Source organism: Trachinotus anak, unplaced genomic scaffold (genome assembly GCF_046630095.1).
Source record: "Trachinotus anak isolate AG129_WGS33_773 ecotype Australia unplaced genomic scaffold, CSIRO_AGI_Tana_v1 ptg000020l, whole genome shotgun sequence".
In the NCBI taxonomy this organism is placed as follows: domain Eukaryota; kingdom Metazoa; phylum Chordata; class Actinopteri; order Carangiformes; family Carangidae; genus Trachinotus; species Trachinotus anak.
In genome coordinates, this window is record NW_027273871.1 from 4,872,049 (window position 1) to 4,892,294 (window position 20,246).

Sequence of the window (20,246 nt, forward strand, 5' to 3'; positions counted from 1 at the left end):
AAGCACAAACAGCAGCAGTGATGATGCCTTCACTTCCCCTGACAATGTTTGTTACACCAGTGCTGAATCAAACCAACAGGGACTTGTTTTCCACGAGTGAAGAGACACTTTCTACACTCTCTGAGGTGATATTTATAATCATAACAGATATATTAGTTAAAAATATAGGTACTTTTTTTTTCAAGCTACTAAATAGAATCATTAAATGTACAGAATTGTGCAAATTGGTGTGACAGAGATGACCACCTGATCTTTGCTGTGGTGGTTGTGAAAAATAATGATGCAATTTAAATTTAATTTGGTCTGAATAGTCATGGTCCTCAGAGGTTGATTCTTTTTGACAATACTTCAACCTTTTCCCTAAAACTGTAATTCCCATGTGTTTAAAGGAATTATAATCTGATGATAATCTGACTGATGTGAAATTTGTGGTCTCCAGAGGGAGCATTCAGTCCTTCTCTAACACCAACCTGAGGAGAAAATCTCTACTTTCCTGCCGTAGTCTAATATGTAACCTGTAAATTAATGCTTATAGACTGAAGAAGTGATCAGGGTGAGGGTTAAGGTCAAGTGTCGTGGAGATAAATAGTCTGGGATAGGGCTTAGGTAATGGGGAAGCCGACTTCAGCACATCACCAATGTGTACTAATCCGTCATCACGTAATGGTTCAGACCTGGAACCATGATGAGGAACCAAGTCACAATGCTGCCTGTTCATGGGATCACACAGAAAACACTGGGTGCAGATGTTTTGAAACTTGTCATTGTGTGTGTTACTCCTCATGCTGTGAAACAAAAGCCTTAAGGTTTGCACAGCAGACACTGTCACCGCAAGTGGCAGAGTCATAAAGTTAAAACGCATTGTAACAGTAACACAAGTAGCAATGAGTCATAAAATGTCTTTATGATGATGATTCTCCAGTTTTCTGTCATTGTCCATAAGCTTCTGGTCATACCAGAGCAAGTGAGGCTGTAGCTGCAAAACCCCTGAGAGCACTGAACTGAGGAAGAGTTTGTTTTATCCATTACGAGTTTATCTTTTCATTTGTAAAACAAGAAATGTGCGATTTCTTCTCTCAAAGGTTTATTATTCTTGCTCAAATGCCCCTCTGGACTTGCTCCTAACAGCAAAACTTTCAACCAGATCAATCAAAATCTGTGTCTTGCTCATCCTGTTCAACACTTTCATATTGTGCAGAGTAACTGCAGCCTCCAGGAGCCACTGGTGGGGTTTGACTGATGTAGTGCTGATGTAATCTGAGGTGTAACTTCAGTGTGAAGATGCACATTCAGTACACACACCTGCCCTTCTGCCGGCGTCCTCACTGCTGGACTGGACTCCTGTGATCCACCTCCCTCCAGCTCCAGCCTGCAGCAAATGGAGGACAGCAGGGAAGACTGCAGGTATATCAGTTGTCTGTATTATCTGACCTGAGTAAACAAAGCCGAGAACAGCCAGGTCCTTGTATCCCTGCGCGGGTGCCTCCACACGCCACCTTTTGTCCGCTTCAGCTCACTTCAGGGAGGAGGAGGAGAAGGAGGAGGGCCGCTCCAGCTGCAGAAACGCTCTCTGCAGAGCAGGGTTAAAGGAGCAGACATGGTATGTTAGTGTTTCCCCTTACGATCATCTTTCTTCTTACATAATCCCCCTGCAGTTCAACTCTGCGGCTCACTGGCTTGTCAGGAAAGGTCTTTGCTCACGGCTCGGTTCTCACTCACTACAATTTAAGTTACAAGTCCAAACTCCAGTGGAGCAGCGAGTAGAGGAGCATCACTTCACCCTGCTTGATCAATTCGCATTCTGTTGAGTTACAAGGATGGTAGGATATCAACAACAACAGGTTTTCCTGCGTCACACTCAAGTCATCATGAACTCCTCACTGGGGTCACAAGATTTCTGTCAACCAAGCATGAAAACTCATTCTAGACTGGCCTTCCCTTCACCCTTCACCCATAATCACATGATCTTCACCAGTGGATGGAGTAACCTTAACTTTTTAATGCTGTAGACACATTCATACAATTCACTGAATATCAACTTCAGCATATCCAGCTCCATGAGCACTGAGAAAAACCCCCACTCCACTGAAGGAGGCAGCAGCCAAATGTAGCTCAGATTTGTATCTTATTTACAGAAACAGCAAAAGAAAATGCAATTTAATGTGCATTTCCATCCACTGCCTCACTTATGGTTAATCGAGAGAAAAATTGGTGGCTCCGATTCCCCAGTCAGGCGCCATCACAACACTGCAGAAGAAGAGGAAGCAACATTATTAAAGGTGATTCAAATAAAAAAGTCAGAGGAACAAAAACAAAGTAGAAATGGTGACATAAATGTGGCATTTATGTTTGTTTAGTTTTGTTATTTAGAGAAATGTTACAGTCCACACACATTTTTTCAGTGTTTAAACTTTAAAATACAGGTGGAAGGAAACATACTTACTGTGATACAGTTGAAAGCTCCAGTAAAATCTAATGAGAGGATCTGGAATTGGGATTGTTATAGAGGCAACACATCAATTTAATGTAAATGATGGGAATGAGGCATTCAGGTGTAACAGGAGGCTTGAGAACTGATTCAAAACATCAAAAGGCTTTGTTGAAAATGGATTAAAGTTTCCCTGGGGAGTTTTCTTCTAAACAAAGTGTTTACGTTCATCGTCTCTCACCACGGTCTGTGTATCCTTCAGGTCTCACAAACAGTGCATCTCCTTCTGCACAGAACATATGCAAAGCTCATTTTTTTATATTTCGAAACCGGCCAGTTTTAAGCACAGAATAAGTCTGGTAAGAAAGCAGGGACAGGACCTGGATCATCAGATATGTGACCCTAAATGCCAGGTATGGGTTAAACACTTGCAAGAAAAAATTTGAAAAAAACAAACTAAAAACACACTCACGCTGTGTAGATGTATCTCAGGTTGTATGTTTTATGCCCCCTGAGTGGTTTTGTCGTAGATACACTTCCACGCTCTCTGAGGGTTGTCACAGTGATGAATGGCCTAAAATACAGGAGCTCAATGAGGAGAGAACAGCACAACAGCACAACCCAAGGTGAATCACTGACTTCATCTACTGTAAGAATTAAACTGTCAGCTCCAACCATTACAGTCAGCGGTTAATACCAGTAAATCACAGTTATAGTCGATGCTACAGCTGCAACATTCAATCTGAATAAAGTGTTAAAATGATTTAGAATAATAATTATGTGACGCATTATTCTACAGCTCCATGATTTCCTGATCATTTCTTGAAAGTTCATGATGAGAACCGTGTAATTAGGAGGAAAATAGAAGCAAAGTCCTGAGACTGTTATTTCAGGACTGACTTTGAAAGCTGTTGAGAAATATCCCTGACAGGAGTACTGCGTTCAAAAGAAAATATTTTTCATTATTCATTTAATATTAAAAACAGTGCATTTCTGAATGACCAGTCAACCTGCAAAGCTCTGATTAAAAGACTATGAAACAGCAATAAATGGGTAAATGGTTAAAGTGTTTTCTGAAATTGCAGCGGCTTAATTTTTTACAACAGTTTTAATGAGTTTTAATGTGAAAAGCTTCTCCATGAAAGAGACAAATTAACTTGCCAAAACTCTTATCTTTAAACACAAAATACAAAACACTGAGTGAGCGCTCCTCAGACTACAGCCTCTTCACGAGAGCACATTTCAATGCTTCAAGTTCATCCTTGTTTTCTTTATCTCCACTGTCAAAATATTAGAATATATTCAGCGTCTGGGACAGAGCTGTTTATTGTATTTTAGATTCTGACTGAACTTAAACGAGATGAAAATATCTCAGGTTTCATGTCCTGAACAGAACAGAGAAAGTGAACTGATCATCTTGTTTAAATGTAGGATTTACTGCAGAGTAAAGTCACTATCATCATCTATATTTACAGCAATATTAATCACCTTTCGCTTTAATTTGACTAATTAATAAATACCTGTAATTCAGCCCCTTCCAGGAAAACCTTCAGGGATTTACATTTAAAATAAAGTTTTACAGATAATTTCAACTATAATTTCAGTATTTATCGATACACAACTGCTGTGGTGGATAAAAATATATTTATTTTCATATATTTAGTCATTTTCTGCATTTCTTGCTGTGAATTTTACAGCATCAAACTAACAATGTGGGGAAAAAAGTGAGTTAATCCTCAAAATACATCCAGACCAACACTGAAAAATAACCCAAAAATCCATCACGTTTCTCTTACAAGTCTCAAGTTGCATTTGATTCTTATGACAATAGACGGCTATTGTAGTCCTCTGTAGCTTTCCTCTGCTTCCAACAACCTTTTATATTCAAGACAAACACGCACTATTGATGACATGAGTTCATCTTGTAAAATTGATTCTTTTAAAACCTGTTTTCTCTCTGGCAGAGTGCTTTCGCCTCTGTTTGCAGTTGGCAGGGAGATGATCATCTTTTTGTTTTGCCGTCACTGGCTTTTCAAACGGTCCAGTGTAACACAAACCTTTGATTGGCCTGCAGAGATTTAAAATGCCACAGTATATTATTCAAACCTCTGAGCCTGAGGACACCACAGTGAATCACTTAATTCACTGAGCACAGACATTATTTTTGTGTAGTGGCAACTCAACATCATAATTTTACAGAATGAACTGACTTAGGGGAGGCTGTGTTTCCTGCTACAGCTTTGGTCTTATTTTCATAGCTTTGGCCTCCATTTGAATCAGTTCTGCTACATTTTTAGTTCCCAGATTAACTTGTAGGGACTAAATGATCATAACTGATATAAATGATGGTGATATAAATGAAAATAATTATCTGCATTGTCAGTTAATCTGCAGTTTAGTCTATAAACTGTCAGTAAATAGTGAAAACGTGTCCAAAGCCCAAGCTGACATGTTCAAATGTCTAGTTTTGTCCGACAGAGAAATCCAGTTTACGATACGAGGAAACAGCAGCTCGTCACACCGAAGAAGCTGCAGCCACGGGATGATTTGCATTTTGCTTAGAAAATGGTTAAAACAATTAATCAACTGGCTGACTAATCGTTTTCAGCCATAGCTGTAATGAAATTATCCTTCAATGTCTGTCCTTGTGTGACCTTCATGCAGGATAACGTGAGCCGTGTCAGTGACAGAATCGACTGCTCTGCTCGCTGCTTGACGTCACCGCAGGACGGAGGGACATGAGGGTCCCTCGCCTGTGGAGAGCAGCTGGCTTCGAGACTCCAGAGCAGCCCTGATCGGCTCCCTGAGGCGCCCGGGGGTCAGCGGGGGGAGTAGGGGTGAGTTTGGGAAAGGGAGGGGTGTGCTCAGCCAAACATCCCCGGCCTTTCACGTGCTGCCGCGAAGGACGAGAGCTCACAGGAGGGACCTCGCCAGCGCCACCATGTGGTCGACGCCGCAGGCTACATCCACCACTTGACCCGGCACAGTCACCTGAGAGAGGATCAGAGAGAGACACAGCTCAGAGGAGGAGAGAACAGTTCACCGGGTGTAACGCTGGTTTCTTGCTCTCTGAAAGTGTCTACAGGTGATGAAGGGATTTCACACTGAGAGCAGCAGGTCCAACACCTGCAACTCCTGTAAAATGTCTGGAGTGGATGTGCTAATGCAAGTCTGGGACACTTCTCTATAGGAGACATGAACAAGCTCACATTTTTCAGAATAAATGTACCTTCATACAGTGTGTCACCAAACACCTATATTATATTTGCATGAATGATTTATTTGTGGGCTTGGACTGATGAGAACCAGCTCTCGTTTCCTTTTTCTTACACTCACACATATGAAGAAACGTGGACACGCAGACAGTGTGTGTATTTTATTTTGATAAAAAAAATAATGAGGAGGAGAAAAACTTCCAAGCTCACAAATTGCTTTGCTTCTTCCTCTCCACAGTACATCAGCTGCATGTTTGACTCTGAGTTTCACTAATATTGAATCAGTGTTGTCTTACCCGCCACGGGAAGTACTGGTCGTTTCTGCTGCCGATGCCCAAACAGCCTCTCACATTCTTCCCCCAGACGAAGAGCTCGCCTCGATCTGCAACGCAACCATCAAACCATCAGCACGCTGTGAGGCTGAGCGCCTGCTGAGCCTCGGCACAGAGCAGCTGCAGAATCAAACAGCTTCTACCTTTCAGTTGGATGAGTCACACAGAATATGACACAAATAAATAATAAAAACCAAGATTTTTAACATTCCTGCTTTTGTTTTATCACAAAAAGCCTTGTTGTCGAACCGACAGCTACTTTGAGACTAAATGTGTTTCAGCAAAATCTAATATCACAACACAAAAATTTAATAACAGTAGATATTTGTCATTGTAGACAAAACAATGACAACAAGGACACAATCAGATTTTTATCTTTTATTTAAATTCTTCTTCACTAAAAAAAATAAGACATATTGTTTTAATTGGTGAGTTTTCGAGGTGCTGGTAGGTGGGTCTCTGGACTGTTAGACAGAGCCACGCTAGCTGTTTCCCTCTGTTTCCAGTCTTTGTGCTAAGCTAAGCTAACCAGCTGCTGGCTGTACTTTCATATTTAACAGAGTGGTCTTGATCTTCCTAACTACTATCCCTTTAATGCTTGATGCTCCAGGTTACTGTGTTCCACAGGTTCTCCTCAGGGTGTGTTCTGCCATCATTAGTTTAACTGCGTTTTGAAAAAGTGAAAGTAATGAGATGGTTTTCTTCTCATTAATGTTCTGAAATCATCATTCACACCCTTTACTGAGGTTAAAGCACCAATACAACAATGTGAAAATACACAGGTGAAAGTCTTCTGTTCAAAATCCTACTTAAGGAAAAGTACTGATACTTTAATAATATCAAAGTATCAAAAGCAAAAGTAACAGTAATAACTGATACAGTTACTGATATACTGTATTATCATATATGATAATATTAATGTTTGATAGTTATGAATCAATGTGTATGAGGGATTTTACTGTTTCAGCTGGTCGAGTTTAAATTTTATTCACAGTTAGATTAGTTAGTTTAATTGGTTCCCAAACTAAGGGTTGAGCCCCTCTAAAGGGTCACAAGATAAATCTGAGAGGTTGTCAGATGATTAATGGGACAGAAGAAAAAACACATTTCTGAGACACAGATTATGTTTTTTGGACTGTTCTCTCATATTTAATTTGACATCTTCAGGCTCAAACTGTTACTTTACTGAAACTATCTAAGAAGTCGAAAGGAAAATGTCTCTTTGGTTGAACTGCCTACCATGTTTTTTTTTTATGTAAAATCTGAATCTGTAAAGTTAGCTAATAACATCAGCTGTCAGATAAATGTAGTGCAGTAAGAAGTAAAATATTTTGTATGAAGTATAAAGTTGCATGAAATAGAAATACTAAAGTAAAGGAAATCCACTTAGCTGCTTTCCACCACTGATTAAAACCAAAGGATCAATTAATGATTTTAGGAAACAGCTACTCAGGGTACAAACAACAAATACTTCAGTCTTGACCTTCAGTGTTGTTGGCTGCTTCAGAGGTCTGACTGTGACGAATGAAAACTGGCTACAGAGGCTTTTCAGTTGATCCTTGACTGCTCTTCTACTCCATGAAGAGACAATGCGTCTTCTTTCAGTCCAGGTGAAAAATTGACTTTTTGTTCAGTGCCATAAACAGCCTGAAGTAAACAGCTTCCACAGACACCTGTACCTCACTTTTAGCTCTTCAGGCTGGATGACACTGACTGACTTTGTGGTTTTATGTTTCCATCTTTTATCCTCAGGAGAAAAAAAGATGATACTGAAAAGCTGAAAACAGTAAAGCTGCTGATCTGACCGAGCTCTCATATAATGCATCATGAAGTTCAACTTTAGGTAAGAGGAGATATACTAAGAGTTTGTTCTGCCTGTAGAGACTAAACACTCTTACCTGTCACTGCAGCGAAATGGTTGAGGCCACACCTGATCCTGGTGACAGCGACTGAAGGGTTAAACTCAGAGCGTCCGAACAGTGTGGAGGGGATCATCTCCGGGGCTGACGACTCTGATAGCTTTGGGCCTTTTCCCAGAATGCCATATCCCCATACAAACACCTCTCCTTTCTCTGAAAGCATTCAGAGACACACAGTAAGAACTGAGGCTGATATTTCTACACTAACATGGTCAAAGGATATAACAAGCACCAAACACAAAGTCAACTGAGGCCGATGGGAATCTCATTAGTTTGCAGGTCAAATTGGTCAAATTGAGATTTTGGACCTGTTGATGGTGCTGGAGAGAAAGTCAGAGGATCATCAAAGTTATAACAATTCATCCAGAGGGAGGCGTGAATATGTGGAGCTAATTTTAGAGCCATCCATTTAAAAGTTGTTGAGATATTTATATAAAAAACAAAACTGTCAACCTCATAGTGGCGCTAGCGGAAAAGGAAAAAGGTTCATCATAAAACATGACAGTTCTGAGACATTTCAGAGGCTAAGTGAAAACCTTGACCTGCTGGTGGGGCTACAGGAAACTAGGGTTCATCCTCTGGAGACCATCAATGTCTGTATTAATGTTCATGATGATCAATCGAATAGTTGTTGAGATATTTCAGTAAAAATACAAATATTTCAGCAGTGCCCAGAGGACAAATCTGACCAGATTCATCCTCTGGGGACAATAAATGTCATATGGAAATGAAAGGAAATAAATTCATCACAATCCATCCAATAATAGTTGAGATATTTCAGTGTAGACCAACGTGAAGGACACAGGTAGTGTGGCTAAAAACACACTCGTTAAACACAGGTTTGTTTGTATGATCTATGATGTGAGGGGGAGAGAGGGAGAGAGAGAGATCGCTGTTTAAGACTCGGTCAGCTGCTAAGTACAAATTGTGATTTTTTTAATATTTTCAGCATGTAATATTAAATAGTGTTTTTTGTGTGTAGGTAAAACAAATTTGATGTTTTCTCAGTTCTATATGTAAAAATCTGATGCAGGAACTGATAAATATGCTTGTTTCTTGTCCAGATCACTCTTGAAAAAGAGATTTTAGTCTTTTTACCTGGTTAAATAAAAGGATATAATAAAATAAAAAAAATTAAATCTCATACTTAGATTTACCAGGAAGCCATTTACATTTCCAAATGTTGACACCTGCACATCTTAAATAAGCAGTGACATGTTACAATTAAAAATAGTAGGTAACTTGACTCTGCTGCGTGACACATCCTCACATGGTTTTACCATATGACTCAGCATCATTGCACAAGAGTATCGGAGTTATGGATGAAACATTTCTACTTTTACGTCTAAAAGCAGAAGCAAAATGTGTCACTGAGAATTTTTGGGCAGTTAGAAGTAATTTCCTGCTCTGAGACACTTGATAAATGCAGGACCTAGTTTCTGTGAACAATAACACTCCCTTAAAATAGTCCCTTCAATGACTGCAGAGACTGTTTGGGGAAATTAGCCTGCTGGTTGACTCAGCACTCATTTGAAAATGGCACCAACAGGAAAAAAATATATCACGCCACCAAGTCAGAAAAAGAAAGAGCCCCGTTTTCTTATTTTACACACCGTCACCTGAACCAGCTGGTGGTGTCCCTGACGTACTGTCGAAAAGGTAATTTTAAAAATTTCCAAAAGCTTCTTGTTTGGATTAAAAACACAGAACTGTGATCTGTGGTGCCACCATGAGGCCGTCAGAGGAGTCACTCCTTCAACACCAAACTGAAGACTGATGATTTTGTGAACTGAGGTTCATTTAAACTGTTCTCCAGCTGCTGCCAGCACATCAGAAAAGCTCCTTTTTATTCCAAAGACACATTTAACGTAGCCACTAAATCTAAACAATCAGCCTCCACAACCATCTGCAGCTCTGTAATTCAAGCTCACAATTCACAGCGTCCACATTTACACAAACTGTCCTCAGGTGTAATTGCATAAACCGACCGTTGAGAATGGCCACCTGCGTTCCTCCACACGCTGCCTGAACCACCTTCCCGCAGCCTCTCAGAGGAAGATGTCGAGGAGAGTTGATCTGAGAGGTGAAGAAAAGATAAATATGGGTTTAGTGAATAACTGTTGCTGGATGAGTTGCTGCTGCTGCTTCCTCTTTTATTCCTAAACACTATTATTCATCTAGTATGTGTGGTTTGCTCCTCAGCAGTGCCGTGACTGTCTTTCTCTTGATGCATCCAGTCATTGGGCCTCATGCTGTTCTTGAATGAAGCCCATTCTTAAGTGTTATGTGTAAGTGGTTTACGACAGCTTGCATTCATTAACTCAATAATTATAAGGCCTTAATTTGAAGGAATCTGGTGTGTTAATATGTTACTGATATCAACACAAATAAATGACAAACCTGAATAAGGCTTAGAATAAAATTGATATTCCCATCAGTGTGATGTCATCATGGCTCACCAGTTTAGTGAGAGCTTTGAGAGTATTTATGTATGAAAACCTCCAGCAGCTGCCTACAGGTCTTTATGACTGTAGAAATACCACAACCTAACAATAACTCCTCTTTTTGCATGTAAAATGTTTATGTGAAAGTAATTTGTAAATAAAGCTGTCAAATAAATGTAGATGAAAAGATTTTGCTGAATTGCAGGGAAGTAGAAACATGAAGCCGCAAAAAATGAAAATACTTAGGCTAAGTAAATTACGAGTACCTCAGAATTGTACCTGTACTTGTTACATTTCCACCACTGAAATGTTAACATCACTCGTTACAGTTTCATCCCCTTCACCTCCTCCCATCTGAGTCATGGACAGCTTTTCTTTTAGAAAAACATTTTTAGCATCATCTAAGTTCATTTCAAACCATTCCTTTATTTCAGACAGACTATGGCTCTGCAATGATACAGACATTAACAGCTGTGATATTTTCGGATGTTTAATGGACTGATTGAGCTCACATGGTCAGGTGCACTGCTCCTCATGAACTGGCAGAATTCATCGAGGTGAAAGGAGCAATTTTTAAATTGTGCAGTTAAGAGAGTTTGCTGAAGCCAACTTCAAACAAAACCTCCAGGATAAAAACTCTTCTCTGCTGTCTCTTATGCCTCAAAATGTTAAATACATCTTGTGAATTTGACTGCTGGCTGCTGTGAAGTGGACAGATGATTGACAGGTGGAAACGGAGCACTTTGAGCAGTCATACAGAAGCCTGGTTCATAAATCAAAACAATGTTTGACAACATTTCAGAGGACACGATACCTTTCTACTATCCTGTATTCCTGTATTAGCATCAGTCACCTCTCTACACTGCACAGCTGGATGACATGTTAGTTCTCCTCACCTGTGTGGCCTCAGTGACCGAGGCCAGCTGCAGGTATTCAGAGTTGCCCCATCCGTACAGCTGCCTGTCTCTGGACACAGCCAGGCTGCAGTCTCCGTACGTGCTGATCTGCTGCACCTCCACACTGGCCAGGTCCCCTCCCACTTCCACTGGAGTGGAGCTGATGTCGTGGTGTCCCAGACCTGGAAGACAAGAAACTGCAATAATCAAAACTTCTACAAGTTCAATTTAAGTGAAAGATGAAAGTAAAACTATCAGTCATGATGAATAATACATTATCTGAAGCAATCTTATAGTTTAAAACAGGGGTTTAACCTGTTGTTTACATTTGACTGGATGTTCAGCCACGAGTAAATACTGAACTTGCCTCCGAGTACTTTGAACATAAATGGAATAAATTACAAAAGACTTAAAAACTAATCCCACTGAATGAGTGAAAACATGTTTACAGATGTGTATGATTGTTTTTGATGCTGTTTTGTTGTGTTAATTATCTCCGTTTCTATTTCTAGAAAAAAAAATCTTAATCACAATGAGATTAACTGATTAAATAAAGGCTTTAATAATCTAAGACACTGATTATGCTGCACAGGTCTGTATGGTCTTACAGTGTTTTTATGTGAAATAGTTGGCTACTGTGAAACTGTGTCTGTGTGTACGACATGCACGAGAAGACATTTTTCATCTGGCTTTCAAGGTGAAGTTGGGGATGACTGTGCCTCTTTCTGTGAAGTGCACTGACCCGTCTGTCCATCTGCGCCCCATCCACATGCAAATACTTTTCCTGCGTCTGTGAGGAAAAGGCTGTGGTCCTGCCCACACGCCACCTGGAAGAGAGGAGAGGCATCTTCAGTGATAGAAGACATTATATCTACATGTAAATACATCCTACACACATCATTATTACATTAAGTTTAAATGATACATTGATCTAACCCAGAAAATATAAAAACAGACTGTCAGGATGAATGAGGGATGAAAAAATAAGGTAAAAATTGGCTGCTTGGACTTCTGATAAAAGGTTATTAATGTAATTAAATGATATTTCAATATGAACACAGGTGTTATTGTAATTCAGCTAAACTTTATCTGTACATAATCTGGGTGCGTGTGTGCACTCAAAGGTCTGCTAAAGGAATAAAACCATCTGTGATCACTGTTCAGACACAGGCTGCACTCACCTGGGTGACCCTGCTGCTGAAGCCTTCTATCTTGTGAATGATGTGACTGCCACTGTTTGAACGTGAGACAGAGAAACAACCGATCCATCACTGGAGGACAGCAGCATCTCCGGAGAGAGGTCACATCCTTCTCTCTCAGCCTTCAACCTCCCGGCCACATTTGCAAGAACATAACTCAGAGATAAACAATACATCCGATTCAAAACGCCTGCGAGATGAATGTTACTTCTCGGTTCAAGCTTCGGGACCAGCAAAGTGAAAGTCAATAAATCCTGACCTAAGAATTTGCATCACTGTAAGTGTGCTCCTGAGGTCAAGAATGAACCTCAACGCTGAAGCTCAGGTACTTTTCAAAACATTTAAATGAAATTCATGACACAGTTTCCAGCTGAAATGAGTTTGTGCAACAATAGAACTGGCTTCTTGTGAAGAATAAACACATTACTGGGTTTTATTTCCATAGTTTTGCTCATTACCTCCATCAGTTATATTAACACTGTACTCATCAAATTAATTGCTGTGATCTGGGAATTTGGTGTCTTTGTTCATAAAAAAAAAAAAAGTCAAGACACATGAACAATCAGAAAATCAGAGATGTTGTAAACAAACCTTAAGATGAGTGAAACTTATTTAGAAGAGAAAACAAAAGGTAAAATTCACAGATTGCCTTCCTCCATAAACTTTGACCATATTTCTCCTGGTTCACATCATGAGGGAGAGAATGTGATTATCTGTTTCCAAATTGTTAAAAACTGTCAAGTCAAGATCAAAGTCATAATTAACACCAACGACCGGGACTGGACTTTGAGGACGACACCAGTGAAGCTTTATCAGCCACCGTCTGAGATTCTTTCTAAATTATCTCAACAACACAGAATTTCTGTGCTGAGACATCTTGTTACTTGTCATCATTTGTTAAGTGTCTGAAATAACAAACAAAACATCAGCAAGAATCCACTGTTAAGGTAATTAAATGCTAATTTAATTTACACTACTCTATTGAGCAAGGACACTATATTCAAAGACTCCTGTCTCTACCGTAGATTCACAGCCTGTTCAATGTGGGGTTATAACATTATGACAATTTCAGTTTTATCTCCAGATAAAGAGGTTAAGATAATCTGGCTAAACTGTATATTTGTTTACAACCTGTCTGATCATCTGTTTGTTTCCCCGTCTGACTCCACTGCAGCGATTCCGCTGCATCCCAGATCTCAGCAACGTTATTACCTATAGAAACTACTTCCAAGACTAAATGTGCCAAAATAAAAACCAAGTTTTAATAAACTGGAACTTTTTCTTTAAGGTGAAACATTTGACTAAGCAGCAACGCTGCTGTGCTGTTGTGTGCAAAGCGCATTAGGACACACCTGTAGACTTCATCTTCAACTATGTGCCTCCCACACTGGCCATACGCATTGTTGCCCATACTGAAAACTTGGGAGAGAAAAACAGAACAGTCCATTATCAGTCACTTGTATTTACTGTATATTCATTGTTTATGGGCTGACATTCTGTGGTGGTTTTCAATGGGACTAATAACAACTCGAAATACAACATACATACAGAACTGCTTTACAAACTATCTGAAGTTTTCTTTTGTTGTGACCAAGAGATAGTACATGTGTCACTGCAGGAGAAATGAGTTACTCCAAGTTCAGCTCAATTTGTAAAGCAGAGGTTTAAAATCCTGAATATGGCAACTGAGCATGAATCAAGTGTATCAATATAACCTTCCTCATCTATTGTAGTGACATTTAATACATTTTAATCTCACATGCAAACTGTGTTTCGCCCCAGTCTGCAGGAAATGTTAAAGCCCCAAAGATCTTTGAATTATAAAAGACACAATTACATTTTTATTAGTTTTATTCATTGACTCCAGTGAACGTTCTGTAAAAAGACTTTTACGGAAGAAAAGTTTTTGCCTGAAAATAATGAGCCGATAAATTCAAGCCATCAGTGAGTCTGAGAAACAGCTGCTGAGCTTCATTAACAGGAGTTCTGTCCTATCATTTACTCAACCCTGAGTGAAAATGTTTTCCTTTTAAAGTTAAAGTTCTCACTGGGTCACAGTGTTGGTTAGTCATTTTCCCACAAGACATGTAATTTTCTTTTGTCAGGCCAAATAACTACAGTTAGTAAACATGTTGCTGTTTGGTATTTAATAACCAGATAAGGCCTTAAATGCAGTTTAATGAGCCACTCTTCAATTTGATAAATATCCAAATTAAACCCTCTTGAACAACGTACACTGTGGAGGGCAGCAAACAAGCCACAAACACTTGTATGAATGGAGATTTCACTGACAAACCAAATGGTGCTTTTAGAGCATCTGTATGTTAATGTACTGAAGGTACCAGAAAACCCTAATGGGTGTTTTTGAGTTGAGATTCAGCAGCTGCCTGCTAATCATTAATTTTCAGTGAGAGGTGGGTGGAGGATGTAAAAGGACACAGGTGGTTGGTAACAACACAACACCAGGTGTTCTTTCTCTCCTCACAAACTGTGAAAAACACTCGCCTCTAAAAAGCTGCAAGTTCTTTGTGCAAAAAGTGAACAACTCTGTATCACTGTGGTTCTGGATTCACGCTGCTGCAGGGGGTGCGAGTCTCTTACCTCCCTCTCGATCAGTGAGGACCAGGGAGTGAGCCCGGCCACATGCAACCTGGACCACTCTGGTCTGCAGAGGCTCGGCGAGCGGCAGGGCCACCGGTGACGGTTCCAAGACGTAGTCATAGCTCTTCTCTGCAGACAGAGGAGGGTGGGTACATCTGGTAAATCTTAAAAATCATGTTATTTGATGAACCAACAGATTTGCTGTGATCTCTCACTTGTCAATCAAACAGTGTGGGCTATGGTGTGAGGCAGCTGTGTGTAGATGCCTTCCTGTATTTAGACCAGGTGCAGGAAAACAGAATAAGTTAAGGAAAAATTAAAGTGTCTAAAACTGGTTTTTTAGCTCCAAAACTATATTTGATTTAATAAAGGTAGTTTTTTAACCCTATTGGGTCCTCATCAGGCAAATGGCCAACATTACATCATGCTGATGTCATTATAATTCATTATAGGACTCGATAAACAATAAAAAAAAATACATCATCAATGTCCGATTACAAATAAATTACAAACTACAGTTGTAGAAATCACCTCTTTAATATTTTTTAAAATGTTGTGTTGTAAAATTTTAACTATAAATATTTGTCTACGCAATTTGTTCTAATATATTGTGCATACTATTGTCTTTATATTCCATATCTCTCCTTTTCAGCATTGTAATTTTTTTTTTTTTATAAATAATCTATGTTTTCTGCGATTAATGTGACTGTTGGTGTGTTTTTTTTTCAGGCAGTGGTGATGTACTGTATCTTATCTCGATATTCTATCAAGTCCCATATATAATGACCTCAGCATGATGTAACCAGTTTACTGTACCACATTTCCTTCTATTGCACATAACAGGCTGAAAATTATCTCCAGAAAAGCTGGACACTCGTGCTGTAATGTAAAGTATGTTTGGCTGCTTATGAGCACCAAAAAATGTTCAATGCACAGGTTTTACCACTTAATGTTACAAAATTTTCATCTTGACTGATTTAAAAGCAGGTTACACTGAAAAACTTGACAACTTTCTTGTTATGTTGCTTACTGACCTAAATATACAGTTTATTTTATAGAATTTTTCTACTGGGGAGTTTATACGTGAAAGCAGTATTTATTTTTAAGATACATTAATTGGGTTTTTTGGCCACATGGGGGCAGCAGAGATCGATTGTTTATATAAAAAATACCTAGTGATGCAGCTTTAAATTACAAGTTTTGACGAAGTTAAGCAGAGCAGAGGGAAGCAGAACTTCTGGTTTTGTATTAACAGTCCAGTTTTTCTTACGGCGGCTGTGCTGTGTGCGTTGGAAGCCCAGCTGGGAGTCCTTGTTCAGGCCCATGCCCCACAGCTTGGACACATCTTTGGTGGAGGAGGCGATGAGAGTGAAGCCGTAACCACAAGCAGCAGAAGAGATCTACGACAGAAGAAGAGCTCAAACTTACAAACTATTTCATGGAAGGTGAAGACGTTGGGCTGTTGTTTCAACCGCGGTACTCAAATGCATCAGATGTTTACAGTTTCATATGTTCTGCAATACGAGGAATCTTATTTTTATCAATCATGTATGTTCAATGATTCCTCTGCCATGACTGATACTGTAACTGAGCCCTGTTTAGGCAGTTACTTTGGCAGATGGGTGATAAAATACTTGCCCTGCTCCTCTGTAATTAACCTAATTTGTTTCAGCCAATATTGGAGCTGGTTCAGTAAACAGGGACATGTGCCTGTGTGAGTCCATCACTAGCAGCCTTGCCTTATTGATAATAATATTAGTAATCAAACATTTGTCAATACTTTAATCAAATGCACACTCTTTCTGAAAACCTATTATTCCTTCTGCAAGGCAGCAGTGTTAAATACACAGCTCACTACATATAAATGTATGTATGCATACAGGCCAAGGCAGAATGAACTGAGATGATATATTCACAGCCCATTCATGATGGTTCTTTTTTTCCCCCCTCTTCAATATTAAAGGTAAATGGAGCTCTGCTTATTACTGGGGTAGTGAATGAGTGCAATATTAAAATCTCAACCACCTCTAAAGTAAATAAATCCCATCCAATAAATCAAACTCAGCAGTTAATGAGGCGAGAAGGAGAGAAACTCAGTACATCAATTTTTCCACAGATGATTTTACCTGCTCTGCCGTCTCCAGGCGGTAAGGAGTGAGCTGGTATTTCCGGGGCTTCTTCCTGCCAGTGTCCGGCACTACAAAGCTGGGGATGCCCAGGGCACCAGTGAAGCTAAAGCCCCACACAAACACTTTGTGGTTGGGCTTTCTGTGCTGGCCGACATACTGAAACACTGGACCACTGCTGCTTTTCTCCTGCGGTCTGGATGCTTTACTGAGTGTCGCATAACCGCAGACTTGAAGGCCTGTCCTCATGTGTCGGGTGCACAGCCGCACACAGGGAAGAGCCATTCTGAGGAAAGAGATGAGAAAGGGCAGCATGACCGGTTCAATTAAACTGCAATGGATAGATCTCCTGTAACTTTCATGAAAACATTATAATATATCTGCATTAATTTCACCACTTTTCCTTATCATATACACCTGTAGTTGTTATTCATTAGATAAAGTAAAATCAGGGTGAAACAAATGACAAAAATTGACAAATGCTTGCAAGAAATAATGATTAAATATGAAAAACTGAAATGTCACACATGTACAAATGAATGAATTAAAATCTTTGAAAAACATATCTAGTTTGGTTATGAATTTTGAAAATATTTCAGCTTTAGTTTTAAGAGACGTCAATAAACTGCTACCTATGTAAACATGTGCGTTCTGTATTTCGTCAAATTAACGCTATATTAATTTTGCCAACACATAGCATATATAATGGGAGAGTTTAAAGACAGTAAAGAGTGGTGAGGGTCTACTGATGAATTCGGCATCCAGCTAACCCATTCAGCGGCTCTATATCTTAACTTAGCATCGCTCATATAGTAAATAAACAAGCTAAAGTTAGCTAACGCAGATTGACACAGGCAAACGGAATAACACGTAAAACAATGATAGTATCTTGAAATCATCTTAAAGTGAATGAAGTTTGGTATGTCTGCTCAATGCCGAATTGAAGATCGGCTTCAAATGATCCCTTTAAGATAATCCAACATGTCTTAGTGAAATAATATTTTCAACAATACCCAGCGGAACTTTAAATTGGCAGTAATGTGAATGTAGTTTCTCCTCGTGTTCTGTCTCCTCCCTCTGAACTGAGACCTGAACTTACCTTTACTTCCCTTCAGACCTGAGTGTTGTTATGTGTTTCACAGGCTGAAGAACTAACTTTAATTATACAGGAGCTGAGATGGACCAGCAGAAATAGCACAAATGCATTTCAATGTCATTTTCGCCTGTTTATTTCAAATGAACTTCACCCAGGAAGAGAAACAGGATTTTCTTCTTCTACAGTTCCTCTTCCTCTCGGTGTAGAAGCACCTGGCGCCACCTACTGTCCCCGAACATGTAACATCACGACCTCTCCAACTACTGGCTTTAAAAACTTCTTTAAAACACAAGTTAAGATTTACTCTTCATTTATTTGTTTATTTGTGCATTTATTTATCCATTTATTTTATTTTACAATCAATAGTACAAATACTAGAATTATAGCAGACCAACTTTCACACAGTGAACCCTGGGCCCCGGAGTAGTTGGCCCCTTTGTCCAATTGTTCCCTGCATAATAATTATTGTATTTTATATTATATCAGAGTATATTCTATATCTTCTGAAACACATTTCTGTTAATAGTCTTACATTTTGGAATTACAAGTTTCTGTCTATCTAAAAAATAAATAAATAAATAGAATTTATTATTTACCTTTCCAAGTAATATTTTTATGTTCAATATTCCTCATGTCAATATAATCTTGCTTGTCATGTAAAATGTGTATTTCTAGTATTTTCTGTAACAATGGAGCTCTGAATAAAATATATGTGCCTGGTACAAGTATAGGCATAATCGTCCTGTATCTTTTTATCCCCACCTTGTGCTATTTCCTACATATTACATAACAGAAAACAGCCGACAGTATGATGGTGTGAATACATCTGCGTATGATTTAACTGTCTATGGCCGGCCAATAGTCTGCTCTGGTGTCAGATTAGATCCACCCTGGAAGTGGGTTAATGCTGCAGGTCTATCAGGTGAGGACCCAACCTTCACGTCACAGGTTATTAACCTGCAGTACACCGCACAGATTCAATGCTACCATATATTTATTCATTCAGTAACTCACCTATTTGCTCACAGGTAGCCTTTACATTAATATGACACAGTGTTTATTTCCCACAGAATAAATTATTTGAATCTAAATCGGTTTAGGTTTGGTCAGTTGAATCTCACTTTCTAATGGAAATTAACCAACTTACATGAGGAAACAATGATGGAAATCTAACATCGGGTTTTAAGTCCACACAGTTCAGTGTTCATAATAGGCTGCAGACAAGACAGGAGTCAGGGTGTGTTTGTGATGCCTAATCTCATATTTCAACCGTGTTCATTACATCCCTGATTCTGTTTATCCTGAGGAATCACACATTTCAGTCTGCTCCATTAAACTGCCTTCATCCTGTTTCACTGACAGGGAAACACAAGTGCCTTAAACAGCAGATCACCACCTATAACTTCAGTTTATTTAAAGTACACATCACCTAACGAGTCTGTGCACAATTTATAGGTCAATAGATTAACATCTGACACTCAGCTATGAACAGAATTGAAGTAAGTAGTTATCAAAATAGATAGATCAAAGTAGAAATGGCTGGAGGCTGTAGCATAGAGACAAAACAATCTCAAATTCTTAAAACATATAATTTTTATTAGATTTTATTATAGTTTTAATTTCCTAGGTGAATTTTCTTTTATGTCATTGTCTGTGCTTTGTTTTACTTTTATTATTATTTATTTTATTTAGTTTCAATTTGCTTGAAAGCACTTTGTTTGAGAGGTGCTATATAAATAAAGTGGTGGTAATAGTAATGGTATCATTATCATTATTTTAACTCAAAAGGAGGATTTTGAAATTATCTCTGATTTGTATTTGTAGTTTATGCAAAGACTTCAGGACTTGTTTTATTTTTAAAACTTCAGTTTATTTTTACTTGAGTGTGATACAGCTGCAGGTCTGCAGCCTCATATCAACCGTCCCATCCAAAAGCAGGTATCTGCAGAGAAGTAGAGACTGTAATCCTCTAAGAGGATCAAGTCTGAGA

General features: G+C 39.0%; 1 protein-coding gene across 3 annotated transcripts; it reads right to left on the reverse strand.

Moving 5' to 3' along the window:
* Window positions 1-4,053: 4,053 nt before the first annotated feature.
* On the reverse strand, window positions 4,054-18,434 carry rcc1l (RCC1 like). Of its 3 annotated transcripts, XM_071506325.1 has the most exons (12): window positions 18,260-18,434; window positions 17,161-17,446; window positions 16,305-16,434; window positions 15,035-15,163; window positions 13,786-13,852; window positions 12,416-12,467; window positions 11,977-12,061; window positions 11,235-11,416; window positions 9,883-9,970; window positions 7,874-8,047; window positions 5,940-6,025; window positions 4,054-5,419 (listed from the first exon to the last, which is right to left on the reverse strand). In XM_071506325.1, exons 2-12 carry the CDS (start codon window positions 17,443-17,445, stop codon window positions 5,342-5,344), a joined length of 1,356 nt encoding a protein of 451 aa, XP_071362426.1. In that variant the 5' UTR covers window position 17,446; window positions 18,260-18,434; the 3' UTR covers window positions 4,054-5,341. The 3 variants fall into 3 exon arrangements, with proteins under 3 accessions (XP_071362426.1, XP_071362427.1, XP_071362428.1); XM_071506326.1 differs by lacking the exon at window positions 4,054-5,419 and having other exon boundaries at window positions 6,001-6,118; XM_071506327.1 differs by lacking the exons at window positions 4,054-5,419; window positions 5,940-6,025 and adding an exon at window positions 6,464-6,639.
* Between the last annotated feature and the right edge of the window lie 1,812 nt (window positions 18,435-20,246).